General features: G+C 38.9%; 1 protein-coding gene across 1 annotated transcript in view; it reads left to right on the forward strand.

Annotated features, from left to right (window-relative positions):
* Positions 1 to 12,980, forward strand: part of LAMA1 (laminin subunit alpha 1) — a 99,497-nt gene extending 86,517 nt beyond the window's left edge. Inside the window, exons 53-64 of the mRNA XM_030444674.1 lie at positions 93 to 207; positions 430 to 600; positions 915 to 1,066; positions 1,581 to 1,766; positions 2,240 to 2,402; positions 4,189 to 4,301; positions 5,326 to 5,515; positions 7,445 to 7,603; positions 8,548 to 8,701; positions 9,433 to 9,566; positions 10,618 to 10,840; positions 12,820 to 12,980. Of these exons, the coding sequence (XP_030300534.1) occupies positions 93 to 207; positions 430 to 600; positions 915 to 1,066; positions 1,581 to 1,766; positions 2,240 to 2,402; positions 4,189 to 4,301; positions 5,326 to 5,515; positions 7,445 to 7,603; positions 8,548 to 8,701; positions 9,433 to 9,566; positions 10,618 to 10,840; positions 12,820 to 12,980 (1,921 nt within the window). The remainder of the gene's footprint in view (positions 1 to 92; positions 208 to 429; positions 601 to 914; positions 1,067 to 1,580; positions 1,767 to 2,239; positions 2,403 to 4,188; positions 4,302 to 5,325; positions 5,516 to 7,444; positions 7,604 to 8,547; positions 8,702 to 9,432; positions 9,567 to 10,617; positions 10,841 to 12,819) is intronic.
* Positions 12,981 to 13,147: the final 167 nt, after the last annotated feature.

The raw sequence follows: 13,147 nt of genomic DNA on the forward strand, positions 1-13,147 counted from the left end.
CAGCTCTCTCTTGTTGAACAGAAATTAATCTTTTCTCCCAGAAAATTCCAAGTACTATTTGTTGGAAAAAAATACCTTGTTTTGTGTTTCAGGAAGGGTCTTAATAGTAGAATGTATGTAGGATGCATCAAGAATCTGGAAATATCCCGTTCAACCTTTGACTTGCTTAGAAATTCCTATGGAGTAAGAAAAGGCTGTGTATTGGAGGTAGGAAATTTCTAGGGTTTGTGATCTATCTTCCTTGTTATTGAACTGTGAATAGTAGTGTTTGTGAAAGAATATAGTGAGTTGAAATGGGTTTATCTTGAAAATTCTAAGGCTTTAATCTAGAATTGCTTTTGGGGTGGTTTTTTTTTTTTGGTTTTTTGTTTTTTTTCTGGGTGCTACATAGGACAAAGTAAATAATTATTTATCTTCCTCATAAAATAGCCTATTCATAGTGTGAGCATCTTTAAAAATGGATATATTGAGTTGGTACCCAAGTCCTTAAGTCCAGAATCAGAACTGATGGCAACTTTTGCTACCAAGAACAGTAGTGGCATCATCCTTGCTGGACTCAGCAGGGGACTGGAAAAGCGACGACGCAGACAAGCACATTTGGCAAGTACTGAAAACAAAGTCTTCCTGGGTGTGGTTTTACCATTTTTGGATGGTGGTGTTAATAAACCAACAATAAAATTCTCTGCATTTTAACCTGAATTTTTATCATGAGCAGAGAAATTTACTGCTTTCATATTTTTCTGTTAGAAGGCTTTGTACTCTGAGAGGTGCCAATGCATGCCTACTAGTCTTGAGTTTCATTAAAATGTTTATAATGAAGTTAGAGGTATTTTTTTTCCAAAGAATGTCCTGTTTAAACACTGAATGTGTGGCAGCAAGCTGAATTATAGTTAATCTTCTGATTGAATCCACAGCCCTTCTTTTCCATCATGCTGGTTGATGGTCATCTTGCAGTGCATGTTAATGCTGGAGATAGAGCAAGTACTAGAAAAGTAATTGTTCAGTCTGCTAATGGGACATACAGTGATGGACAAGAACACTCTGTCATCCTGATCCGCAATAAGAGGTACATGTGACTGCAAACAGGTACTACCTGTTTTAGTAACTGTAAGCTCTTGTCAGTTCACTGCACTCTCTGAAGAACCATCTTTGCTAGCTCACTAGGTAGAAAAACAGTGGCTGTGTTTTTCTGCTGTGGAGGTGTTCTGATTTACGTGGTAACTTTACACAGCCTACAGCCACTGAAGTTAAAAACCTCCCAAAATCTATAGATGGCTTGAGCCATGGGACTGAAGTATAGTAGTTGTAATATATAAAATATAAGAAGTATTAGAAAGGAATGCAGCAATCAAAATAATTTTAGAGAGATACCTATCAACATAATTTAGAAAGACATTTGGCAAAACTCTTACATGTTAAAAATTGTGAAGAGGTCTTCTAGTTTTAAATACATAGAAGGGATTATCAAAGTGATGGAATCTTTATTACAGCAGGACATTTTTTGTGGCCAGAAGGAATGCTTAATTTGAAAATTAATTTCTAAGGTCATTGTTAAATGTTTTCTGTACTTTCTTTTCCAGGATCATAACCGTACAGGTGGATGAAAGTAACCCTGCAGAACTGAGGCTTGGTGCATCAGCAGAAATGAGCCCCATGAATATTTCTAACTTCTATGCTGGTGGCATTCCAGCAGGAGAGGGTATCCTGGGGCTGAAAATGGCTGGCTCCTTTCAAGGCTGTATCAGCAATCTTATTTTTAACAAGGAGTAAGTCAGAGGAGTAACTGCCCTGTTTTGGAAAATTGTGTGCAATAATTATTAATTGCAGTCTGTAATCTCTTTAGTGACATTGTTTATTGGGTTTGTAATATAAGACAAGCACGATACTGATCATCTGGGTATTATAAGAGGAAGAAGACCGATATTACCAGCTACATTTTCAAATAGCATTAAAAAATGTCTTCAGTGTGTATAGAGATGTTACAAAACTGCAGCTTTCTCTTCTATAGCTTCACCAATATTCACAGACAGAATATTGTCTATTAGTACTGTATTTCAAACACATTATTTGCCATTTTCTCCTTTTTTTTTTTTGTTTTTTTGTTTTTTGGTCCTAGCATGACACTTTTCCCCCTTTCTGCTGCTATGATTGAAATATCCTATAAAATACTCTTTGTACTTGGGAAGTGCAGGGATTTGAGATTTCATTTGTTAAAACTTAGGATTTCTTTTAAATACAGGCTTTTGTATTTCACTACTTCTATGAAGTATGAACATGTGGATATGGACAGCTGTTTTTTGTCAGATAAGCTTAAACCATCCATACAGCTAGAAGACATTGAGATTCAACCTGAACTTCAAGCTATACCAGTTCCCCGGAGGCCTCTTACAGATACAAAAAAAGTATGTATTACAGCAAAGCTTTATTGCCTCTTCTAGGAAAGTGTTCAATTGCAAGATGCATTTTAGCTTTGTGGAGTATTTTTTAAGTGTACATTTGTTTTTTCAGTAGTATGAAATGGTTCAATGAATGTGGATTTAAATTAATTTTTTTACAGAAAAACTATTATGAACCTTTGTGGCAGCCTGTTGGCCATTTGAAAGGGAAATGTAGTTAGGTTTCTCATTGTTCAGGCAGCAACACAAAAAAAGAAAAAAAGTGGAGTGATAATCCCCTGGCAAAAGGACTTTTACAGTAACTATTATCTTTAGTGTGTTCCTGACCAAGTGGCTCTGTGCTGAGATTTGCATTAGCTGTGCAAGTCAGCACTCATATTTTCCTGGTCACACACATGCAGTCTCTGCACTGTTTCAAAGAAGAGGCACAAACCATTCCAGAGACACACAGTGTCTGAATGCAGCTTGCACAGCACCTGTTTCCCCTCACATTGTCCCTGTTCCCAAGACAGAGGGCAGCATTTCTTCTCACCCTTTTGCAGCTACACATCTTTTATAATGAGCTGTTTCCAAAGCATCCTGAAATAATTTTTCTGTGGCAGGATTTTACACGTTTCATGCAACTGTGGCTATAAAAAGAAATAGCTGTTCTTCTTAGAACTTAAGTATAGGTTTGGATCATACTCTGCTACTGTGCATCTTCTTTAAGTGGGGAAATATTTCTACCAAGTCCATAAGATTTTCACATTGAAGTTATATTCTCTCCTTCAGCATTTGTTATGAAAATGGCTATCAATTAGGCAAACTACAAATATTTCTCAGTAGTTGCTAGTCCATGAGACATAGCTCAGTCATTAGAGCTAGTTCTTCTTGAGATAAAAGATGGCTATGAATGATTAGAGGTTTAGCTAGCTGATGTTGCTGTATACTTTGTGGGCAGAGAGGAACTAAATGACATTCAACAGGGGCAGATGCATCAGTATGGGTTAGAGTTACAGGAAAACAACACTGAGGAGAAGGGTCTTGGAATCCGGGTGGACAATAAGTTAACCATGAGCCAACATTATGCCCTTGTGGCCAAGATGGCCAATGGTATCCTGGGGTGCGTTAGGAAGAGTGTGGCCTGTAGGTTGAGGGAGGTCGTAGGTCATCCTCTTCCTCTTTTCTGCCCTAGTGAGGCCACATCTGGAATCATGTGTGCAATTCTGGGCTCCCCAGTTTAAGAGAGATGGGGAGCTGCTGGAGAGAGTCCAGTGGAGGGCAATGAAGATGACTGGGGGACTGAAGAATCTCTATTACAGGGAAAGGTAGAGAGAGCTGGGGCTGTTTAGCCTGGAGAGAAGACTGGGAAGGATACCCTACCAATGTCTACAAATACCTAAAGAGAGAGTGCAAGAAGGGTGGAGCCCAGACTCTTCAGTAGTGTCCAGTAAGAGGGCAAGATGGAACACAGGAAGTTCAATATAAACATGAGAAAAAAAAACTTCTTTGCTGTGAGAATGACAGAGCACTGGAACAGGCTGCCCGGGGAGTTTGTGGAGTCTCCTTCTCTGGAGATATTCAAAGGCTGTCTGGCTATACAGCCATCCTGTATACTGTGCTGGAGGCAATCCTGTTTTTGCAAGGGGGTTGGACTAGATGATTTCTAGGGGGTCCATTCCTGTTCCTATAATTCTGTGATCACATTGCTCAGTTTTGTTTCTTACGAAGTTTTGTGTAGTAAGCAAGTTGCCATTCAGCACTTGCTGGTCAGCACTTGTTATGATTCTTTATAAAGTCCTCTCATTAACAGGTAGTTTGTGCAAAAGATGAGCTACCTGATCATATTCAAGGTGCCTATCAGTTTGGACTCGCTAAAGGCAGCCACTTGACATTGCTCTTCAATCAGTCTGCTGTCAGGAAGAAGTGAGTAATCCTGAATTGCACATGCACTGAGTGTGTTACTTTGTATTGAGCTACAAGAAGTGCAATGGTTTCCATGAATGATGCATTAGCAGCTTTGAACATGGCCCTTGCCTCAGGTTTCTGTGTCTTTCCCAGGTTTGTGAGTAGTTTAATTTGTGGCTGGAGTTCTGCATTTTTTTCCCCTCAAACTTAAGAGCCCCATTATACCTTCTCTTAAATATCTTGATTTCTGTTTTCCACATGCAGAGCTGATGCCTGTTCTTTTGACTGATGCAGATAATGCCTCGTGCTCTCCTGAATTTTCTGCAATTATACCTTCCCACTCCCCAGGTCACGGGAGGAACTAAAACTACAGAGTCAGAAGAATCATTCTGTTGAGACCAAATTTGTGGTAGCTCCTCGGCCACTTTTGTGTTTGAGAAGCTCCCAACAAAGTCCTGCAACCACAGCCTTGCCAAGTGCATATGCTTCTTTCAACTCAGGAAGCCTCTGCAGGCATTGAGAAAAGAGCTTTTTTGGCTTCTAGCCCTTCTGTTGTAACTGTTGAACATAAGGACATTGCAGAGGATGAATTCTGTGTAGTCTGATTCTAGAGCCTCCATAATAAAGGGCTCAATCAGTTCCTCTACCTTTCAAGCTTTCCTCTGTTGGTCTGCTCATTACATCCCAGCAAGGCTGCTGATAATAATGGCTACCATCACATTATCCTGGAATCTGTTCTTTTCTTGGGGCAATAGGCAGGGCTGCAGTCACAAACAGCTGAGCCTGTCACTCTTAAAGCACTGCTTGCTCTGTCACAAACTCTTTTTCTCTTTCTGACAGGTAGGATGCTGGTTTCCACCATGAAATGCATTATAGGTCATGTTTTCTTAGAATCAATGCACATTCTATTTTTCTGGCTTTTGTAATAGTAAATTTCTTTTCATAATAATAAATTGGTTGAGGCTGTTTTCTGCCTCCAGAAAAGCTTTTTATCAATTTGGAACAGATATTTTTCTGTAACACTGAATTTTTTTTTGTCTAGGCTTTCTGTCCATCTGAATCTCAGAACCTTTGCCTCCAGTGGCCTGATTTACTACATGGCTCACCAGAACCAGGTTGATTATGCAGCCCTACAGCTCTATGGGGGACAGCTCTATTTCTCATTTGATCTAGGAAAAGGAAAAGCAGTAGCTTTTCACCCTGCTATTATCAGTGATGGAAAATGGCATACGGTAGGTAGTCTCCAAAATTGTCCTCTATTTTCTCTTCCTTGGAATTACTGGGATGTGTTTTCCTGCCTTTCCTGTACAGTTTCTGTGTTGCTTCTGTTGTAAAATGTTTCAACCCAGTCATGAAACCATTTGGATAACTCCTGTTTGAATTTTCTTTTTAAAGTCTTACTAATTGTGCACCAATTTCAGCATCCAAATGTGTCAATTTTTTAGAAATAAAATGGATGACCAGCTATGTAATAATGGTCATCTTCACCAGAGAATAATGCAACAGAGAGGTCTAGAAACTGATTTCCCATAGGGAGCTTCCTATGCACTCTGTCACTGGAGATCTGCAATGTGTGTGTAACGGGGTGAAAAAGATATGTGGGTGCACATATTCTGTTCCCACTTAGCTCTTAATATCTGAGTATGTCATAGCAGATAGTGCTAACAGGGAAGCACCCTCTGTCCTTTCCTTGATAGATGCAACATTAAAGGTGTACATTTGAAAAAAAAAATAGAGGCTGGAGGGGGATGACTTGGCATAAAGAGAGTCTGAGGAGAAATCATGGTTACAGCTTTCAGGTGTCTCCTAACATTTCAGACCTCCTTCATAAAGACTCTGTCAGCCTCTATTGGCCCAGTTCTTCTGAGCAACTTATCTGCTGCTTACTCTGGCTTTCTCATGGAAAATCACTGTGTTGCCTGCATGAGTTTTAAGAGTAACTGACCACATTACTTTTCCTTGAGGCAGGCTAAAATGATAATATTCGTCCTGCTAAGCTTCCATCCCTTTGTCTAAACATGAAACCTCAACTCCAGGAAGTGGCTTAGGCAAAGTGATTGATGACACAAAGCTTACCATATCTCCTAGATGCCTTCAGAATCAGCAGTGTTGTTTTTGCTTTACATACATAACCAGCAGAACTAAAAACAGCAACAACTAACATAAAGCAAATGTGAACTTCAGGACAGGGAGATCCCAGTCAACCTCTGCTACCTTCCCTTAAAGGAAGAACACCCTGGAATTTACTCTCACAAGTTTAAAATCGAATATACTCATGTAAAACTCACACTCACGCTGTCCACTTTTTAAGAGGTGAATATATTCTGTATGAGAGCTGACCTACCTTCACTACCCAGAACATAGAAATGTTTGCTTGAACCTTTTCCAGATATTAGGTCTGAGTCATACTGCTTCACAGCTGGAAGTGATCATTGCAGTAGCAATCAGTGTAAGCTAATAGCCATTGCTGTGGAAAGAAGCACTTGCTTCCATTCTGTGCCATCTGCTGCTATCACCCAGCTATATCAGTTTATTCCTTCACCTACCCAGATATTTATGAAGCCTCATGTTGAACATGGCCAGGATTCTCACTTGGGTTAAAAGTTACCAGGGAAGAGTAAATGGCTAGTTAATTGTGAGGAAAGAAGTCCTTCCTCTGCATGCAAGTAATTGGTTTAGTGCAAAGAAGGCATGGGGATGTCAGTAAACAAAGTGGACAGATCTGGAAAGCTTTTTGGTCATAGTAAATCCATCACTGCCTGTCCTAAAATTATGGTGTAGGAGTGTGTACTTCAGAGAGCTACGATGGCTCAGCTTGTGGGCAGCCCAGTAATCACAGAAGACCAGCACAGTACTCCCTTCTTCAAAGTGATGTACTAATATCCTAAGGCAATAATGAGTGGTTTTAAATAATGACACTGAGACAATGCTAAGACACTGAAAAACTTAGCAGGACAACATGCAATCATTGTGAGCCCTTGGGGAGGCAAGGAGCAGTTTAGATTCTCACTTGCCTTCTGAAATGGCCTTAACTTCACAATGAATTTCAAGAGGATGCCTCAGGACAGTGTGTCAAACACCACTCAACAATTGTCTTGCTTCCTTGTGTAGCAACTGATGACTAGGTAACTGATTGGTTTGCATGTTCTCATTTTTTCCAGATAAAGACAGAATACGTTAAAAGAAAAGGTATTATTGTTGTGGATGGACAGGAATTGGTAGCAGTCAGTGCTCTGGGAGATGGTAGCACTTTGGATGTGGAAGGGAAGCTCTATGTGGGAGGACTCCCCTTGGACTACGTGCCAAAGAATCTTGGAAACGTAAGAAAGTTTGGGATGGTGGAGCATCTCTGACATTTTGAGATATTAGAATAAGCATGCTGTATCAAACCCATCTAACTAAGTATCCTGTTTCTGACAGAAGAAAAAAAAAAAGTACTTAGGGGAAGAAGCAACAAAGAAAGTAATGATCCTTTACCACATCAATCCTAGTTTTCTATGGTTTAGTGACTCTAGCTAGAGCTTGTATCCTTGTAATTTACTAACAGCCCTTCTATCAATCTCCATTAAAAATGGATGAAGAATATGAATTTGTGTTTCATATTGTAAGAAAAATATGATATAGAATCTCAAACATTTTGGTACCTGAGTCCTATTGCATTCAGATAGAAATAAGGTTTCTTAAATATCTCTGAAAGGCTGTGTTTAGCTGTCTGAGATTAGACCTTACTACTTATGCAGTCTGTTATCTCAGAGGATTCCAACAATGACAAAAATATTTTTCAGTTCTTAAGCATACTTTCTTTGCCCATGATTTTTAATGGAGTAATGGGGATAACAAATATTTTAATACTTTGTATCTGCAATTGCTGAAAATAGTAGTAGTGAGAAATTGTAGTGAATCACTGTGTTGGCTAGAAATCTGGTGATTTATATTGTAAAATGTACAAAATCTTGACATATGTTTTAATTTGCATTTGAATGTCTTCAACTGTTGAGCATATTTCTGCCCACATTCAAGCAAATACAATTCTGAGTGTATGTTACAGAGAGTGTGTACTGGGTTTCTAAACTATTTATTTTGACTCTTAAGACATTATGTATGTTTGTGACCTTATATAAGGATACCCAATAGTAGCAATATAATTACACAAGTATTTGCTGTGTTTTGTTCAGAGAGACTTTTTATTTACAATAACATCAGGTGAATCACTGAGAGATCATTGCAGCAGTTTGTGTTACACTCTTATATTCAATGTGCCTAGGTGACTCACAGTATTGCTGCCTGCATTGGTAATGTGATGATTAATAGCAAACAACTGGACAATGAGAGCCCTGTCTCCATCTTTGCTGTGAATAAATGCTATGCAAAAGCACAGGATGGTACTTTCTTTGATGGCAGTGGCTTCGCTGCTCTTGGTAAGTGTCAGTAAATGAAAGCAGTCCTTTCCTGAATTAATGTTAGTGAAAATGTACTCTTTATAGGTCTTGCTGGAATTGTGTGTAATTAATTGATTCCTCACACAAAGAGTTCATGCTCTGCATATATATATATATTTCTAAGTGAGTCCCTTTAGTCCATTTAGTCCAGAAGTGACCATTTCTGCAAAGGTCAGACTTCCATAAATGAAAGAGCTCATGATTATAGTGTGGGGAAAGAAAATAAATTCCTATTTCTTCAGCTAAGTATATTCATGTTTGTGATGTTAAGGTCTATTAAAAGGTATGGAGAAAAAAGTTGCAGGGGACTTCCATCTCCAAGTTGGATTGGGCTTTCAGCAACCTGCTCTAGTGTGAATTGTCCCTGCCTGTAGCAGAAGAGTTGAAAATATATAATCTTTCAGGCCCCTTCCAGCCCAAACCATTCTATGATTCTATGACTTGTGGTGTAACATGAAGGATTGAACTGTGCTTTTTACTGTTTCTTACAAATGAGCTAGAATTTATTAAATCTAAAATCATTAAAGAACTCAGGAATTTCTTTTCCAGTACAAATAACAAATGTGAATTACGACTTTGAAAAACTTACTTCCCAGAGGTTCTGCAGCAGAATAGTTAAGCTTTTTAGGTCTTCTAATGACAACATATGCATTCCACTCTGTACTGTGCATTACAAGTTTTCTGTTAGAAGCATTATCACTTCTTCTCAGTCAGAGAAGGTTATAAAGTCCGGTCTGACGTGAACATCACACTGGAGTTCCGTACAACAGCGATGCACGGCGTTCTCCTTGGGGTCAGCAGTGCTAAAGTTGATGCCATTGGACTGGAGATTGTAAATGGAAAGGTAGGCTACCCTGTGCTGGCACACTCATTTTACATGGCTTGCTTAAACCTGGGCAGCTAGAGCTGTTGTGTAGCTCTAAATTAAATGGGACTGAGGCAACTCTGAAATATATCCCCACAGAACTAGTACAAGACAGATTTTCAGTCTTAAGGTTTCTCATCATCACACAATAAAATGGGAAACTGGGAGAAGTCACTGGGACTTTTTGCCTTTTTAATGAGGGCAGCATGTTAGATTGCAGCCACTGTTACCTCCTCTACTACATAACTTCGTAACTTCAAAGTTAGACCAAATATATGGCTTTCTTGTGGTAGAATACTTCTCCTGCCATAGAGCTATACTTGTCTTTGATAAACATATTAATGCATGTATAGAGCTCCCTGTTTTGTAATCCCTTCTTCAATATTCATGAGCAATTAGATTCCATTCATTACTTCTACTGGCCGTTGTGCTCTATAAGCTTTTTAACAATCAATACATAGTTTTCTACTCTTCTTCTGCATAAAAAATGTATACTTGATTGCTCTTAAGTATTTCCTTTTCTCAGAAATAGCTCATTTTTTATTCAGGACTTCCTAGCTAGAAATGGTTTTAAGTAACACTCTTTCTGTGGGACATACTTTCTTAGTTCATACCCACATATTAATCTTCATCACAGAGTTAAGGAAATGTCTACTGCTTTGAAAAACAAATAAATCAAATAAATCAACATATAAAGCAATGACAAGTGCCTTCAGCCCATTCTCTTTCTCATGAGTGAAATATAATGGATCTTCTTTCAGATCTGAATTCTCATAATTTGTATTTGTAAGAAAGATTGAAATACCAAGTGAAGAATACCCAACAGCTAACCCAACAGACAATTCATTGCATTGATTGATCAAAGTCTTTTAGATTACAAAGATACTTCAATAAAGACACACCCTAGCCATCAAAGTAAATATTAGCATATTTACCAAACATTGATTAAAACAAAATGTCTGCACCAGGATGACTGTGCTTCTATCTACCTAATTAGTCCATGTATTCTTACATCTGGCTATTAATACAGGTTTTATTCCATGTCAATAACGGAGCTGGCAGAATAACAACTGTGTATGAACCAAGAGGCACAAATAGTTTGTGTGATGGAAAATGGCACAAGCTTCAAGCAAACAAAAGCAAACATGGCAGTTGGCTGATAATTGATGGGAACTCGGTTCAGACTGATAATCCCTACATCCAGTCAACATCTGCGGACACAAACAATCCCATTTATGTTGGAGGCTATCCTGGTAGGTACAACAATATTTCTCTTCCCTTATCTCTCTCCTGCTCTCACTCTCCTAAGAATGATTCTTAGCACATACGCTTCTTCTGTCCCTCTCTCTTTTTTCATCTCTCTCTCAGAGTTGCCATTTCTTGCCTTGTCACTGAGATCATAGCATGTTAATATTTGTATGTACTGTCTTTGTGGGGGACAGCATTTAGCTGTTGAGTGTGTTGTCAAGATCAACTGAAGGCATATCACTTTCCTACACAAAACTGCTCCTTTGTTTCTGACAAGAATTTCCTCCATGTGCCTTGTCTTTCACAGTCTCTCTTCAAAACATCCCTTCCTCTGTTGTTGAGGTGCAGTTCTCTTGCAGTCAAATTGATATTAAAGGTTCCTCTAACATTAATCTGAGTAACGTTTCTATAGTGCTTTACTCTGCTTTATTTTTGTTTATATTTCATGTCAGGAGATGTGCAGGCATAAGTCAAGCTGCTGCAGGTGAACATATATTTCCTTTTTTCTGTGCAAATTCCCTTCTGAATTAACTGTCTGTACGTCATACTACAATGACAATACAAATACACAGTAACCCACAAAGTAATCCAATTACTTTTCAAGTAGTGCAATTCAGTTCTTAACAAGTTGAGGTTGTTCAGCCTGGAGAAGAGAGGAGTCCAGCGAGACCTTATTACCTTATTAGCCTTCCAGTAGCTGATGGGGCCTACAGGAAAGCTGGGGAGGGAATATTCACAAGGGCATGTAGTGAACAGGTGATGGATTTAAACTGGGTGAGGGTAGAATTAGATGATAGATTAGGAAGAAATTCTTTCTTAGAGTGAGGGTGGTGAGACACTGGAAAAGGTTTACTAGGGAGGTTTTTGGTGGCCTCATCCCTGGAAGTGATCACAGCCAGGTTGGATGGGGCCTTGAGCAACCTGGTCTGGTGGGAGGTGTCCCTGACCCTGCAGGGGGGTTGGAACTTGATGATCGTTAAAGTTACTTCCAACCAAAACCATTCTGTGATTCTGTGAATTTGAACCAAGACAATGTGTTCATTAAGAGCTCTGAATTTCTACCATCAGGAGTTTGGTCTTTTGCAGGCGTACTTTTTAAGGAACCACATCTGTACAGAGAGTAGGGAGCAGGCTTCTTATGGGTTTTAATATCTTATGCCTTTAAACATAACATAAAATGCCTATATACATTTGAAACAGCTCTTCTAATTAACCAGTTCAAGTATTTTCATTTGTATGAAAACAAAGTGATGAGGTCTGAAGGGCATACTAGGCTATTAAATATTTGGAAAGCTCTAGGGAGAACAGCTTGAAATGTTACAGACACATCTGTAACATCTGGACAATGCTTTGGTGCTTCGTGACAAATGAATTATTGCTAATTAATCAGATCTTGATTAAAATCTGATGTTTCTCAAATACCAAAGCAGCTTTGTCTGCATCTTGTGAAACTTTTTTTTTTAAATTGGGTAATATGATACTAATTGTTCTTTCAGTGATCTGTCTGTGAAGATTAGGGTCTATAGAGGAAAGAGGAATTCAGTTTTGTTGAGTACTACAGAGGTAGAATACATTGTTTCATAGATTGTATGGAAAATAGAATGTGACTCTTTACTAACCTAATTTTTAAGTGTGCCAATGAAGTCCATGGCTATTTCTTCATATTCTAGTTTGTTTTAACGGGGAAGACACCTGTATACAGTGGCTTTTTCCTCTCTTATACCCTCTCTTATCTCCCACTATCCCTTTGAACAATTTTTTCCTACAAACTGCACAAGTTTTACAGGGCATGTCTTAGAAGGCAGCAGTGACTGTGGTGGGACATTCCAGATCATCCAAACATGAGTGGAACTTGATGCTCCTCAGGTGTTGGTTATATCTCTCATTTGGGAGGCAGGGGAAGCAGGTGAATAATAACCTGGATCTTTGTATTGTTTCAGTTCACTAGAAACAGATTCTACGTATTTTCACATTTGTTTTTCAGCTGATGTGAAGCAAAACTGCCTCACAAGCAAGACTGCATTCCATGGCTGTTTGAGGAACCTCATTCTGACTAAGGGCCAACAGGCAGAAGTGTTTGACTTCAGCAGAGCTTTTGACCTGCGTGGAGTTTTTCCTCATTCCTGCCCTGGGGCTGAGCACTGAACTGCAGCAAAGCCTGTCTGGACTAAGAGGGGGTTTTTGTTTCAATCTGTTACTTTTTCATTCTCATTTCATAACGAAAGAATTGGTGAGAAACTGCATCTATTTGATTTTCTGGTTGTTTTCCAACTCAGGTCATTTTAATTTTTTGATTTTTTAGTGAGAGTTCT

The sequence above is a fragment of the Calypte anna genome, chromosome 2 (genome assembly GCF_003957555.1).
Source record: "Calypte anna isolate BGI_N300 chromosome 2, bCalAnn1_v1.p, whole genome shotgun sequence".
Classification (NCBI taxonomy): Eukaryota; Metazoa; Chordata; class Aves; order Apodiformes; family Trochilidae; genus Calypte; species Calypte anna.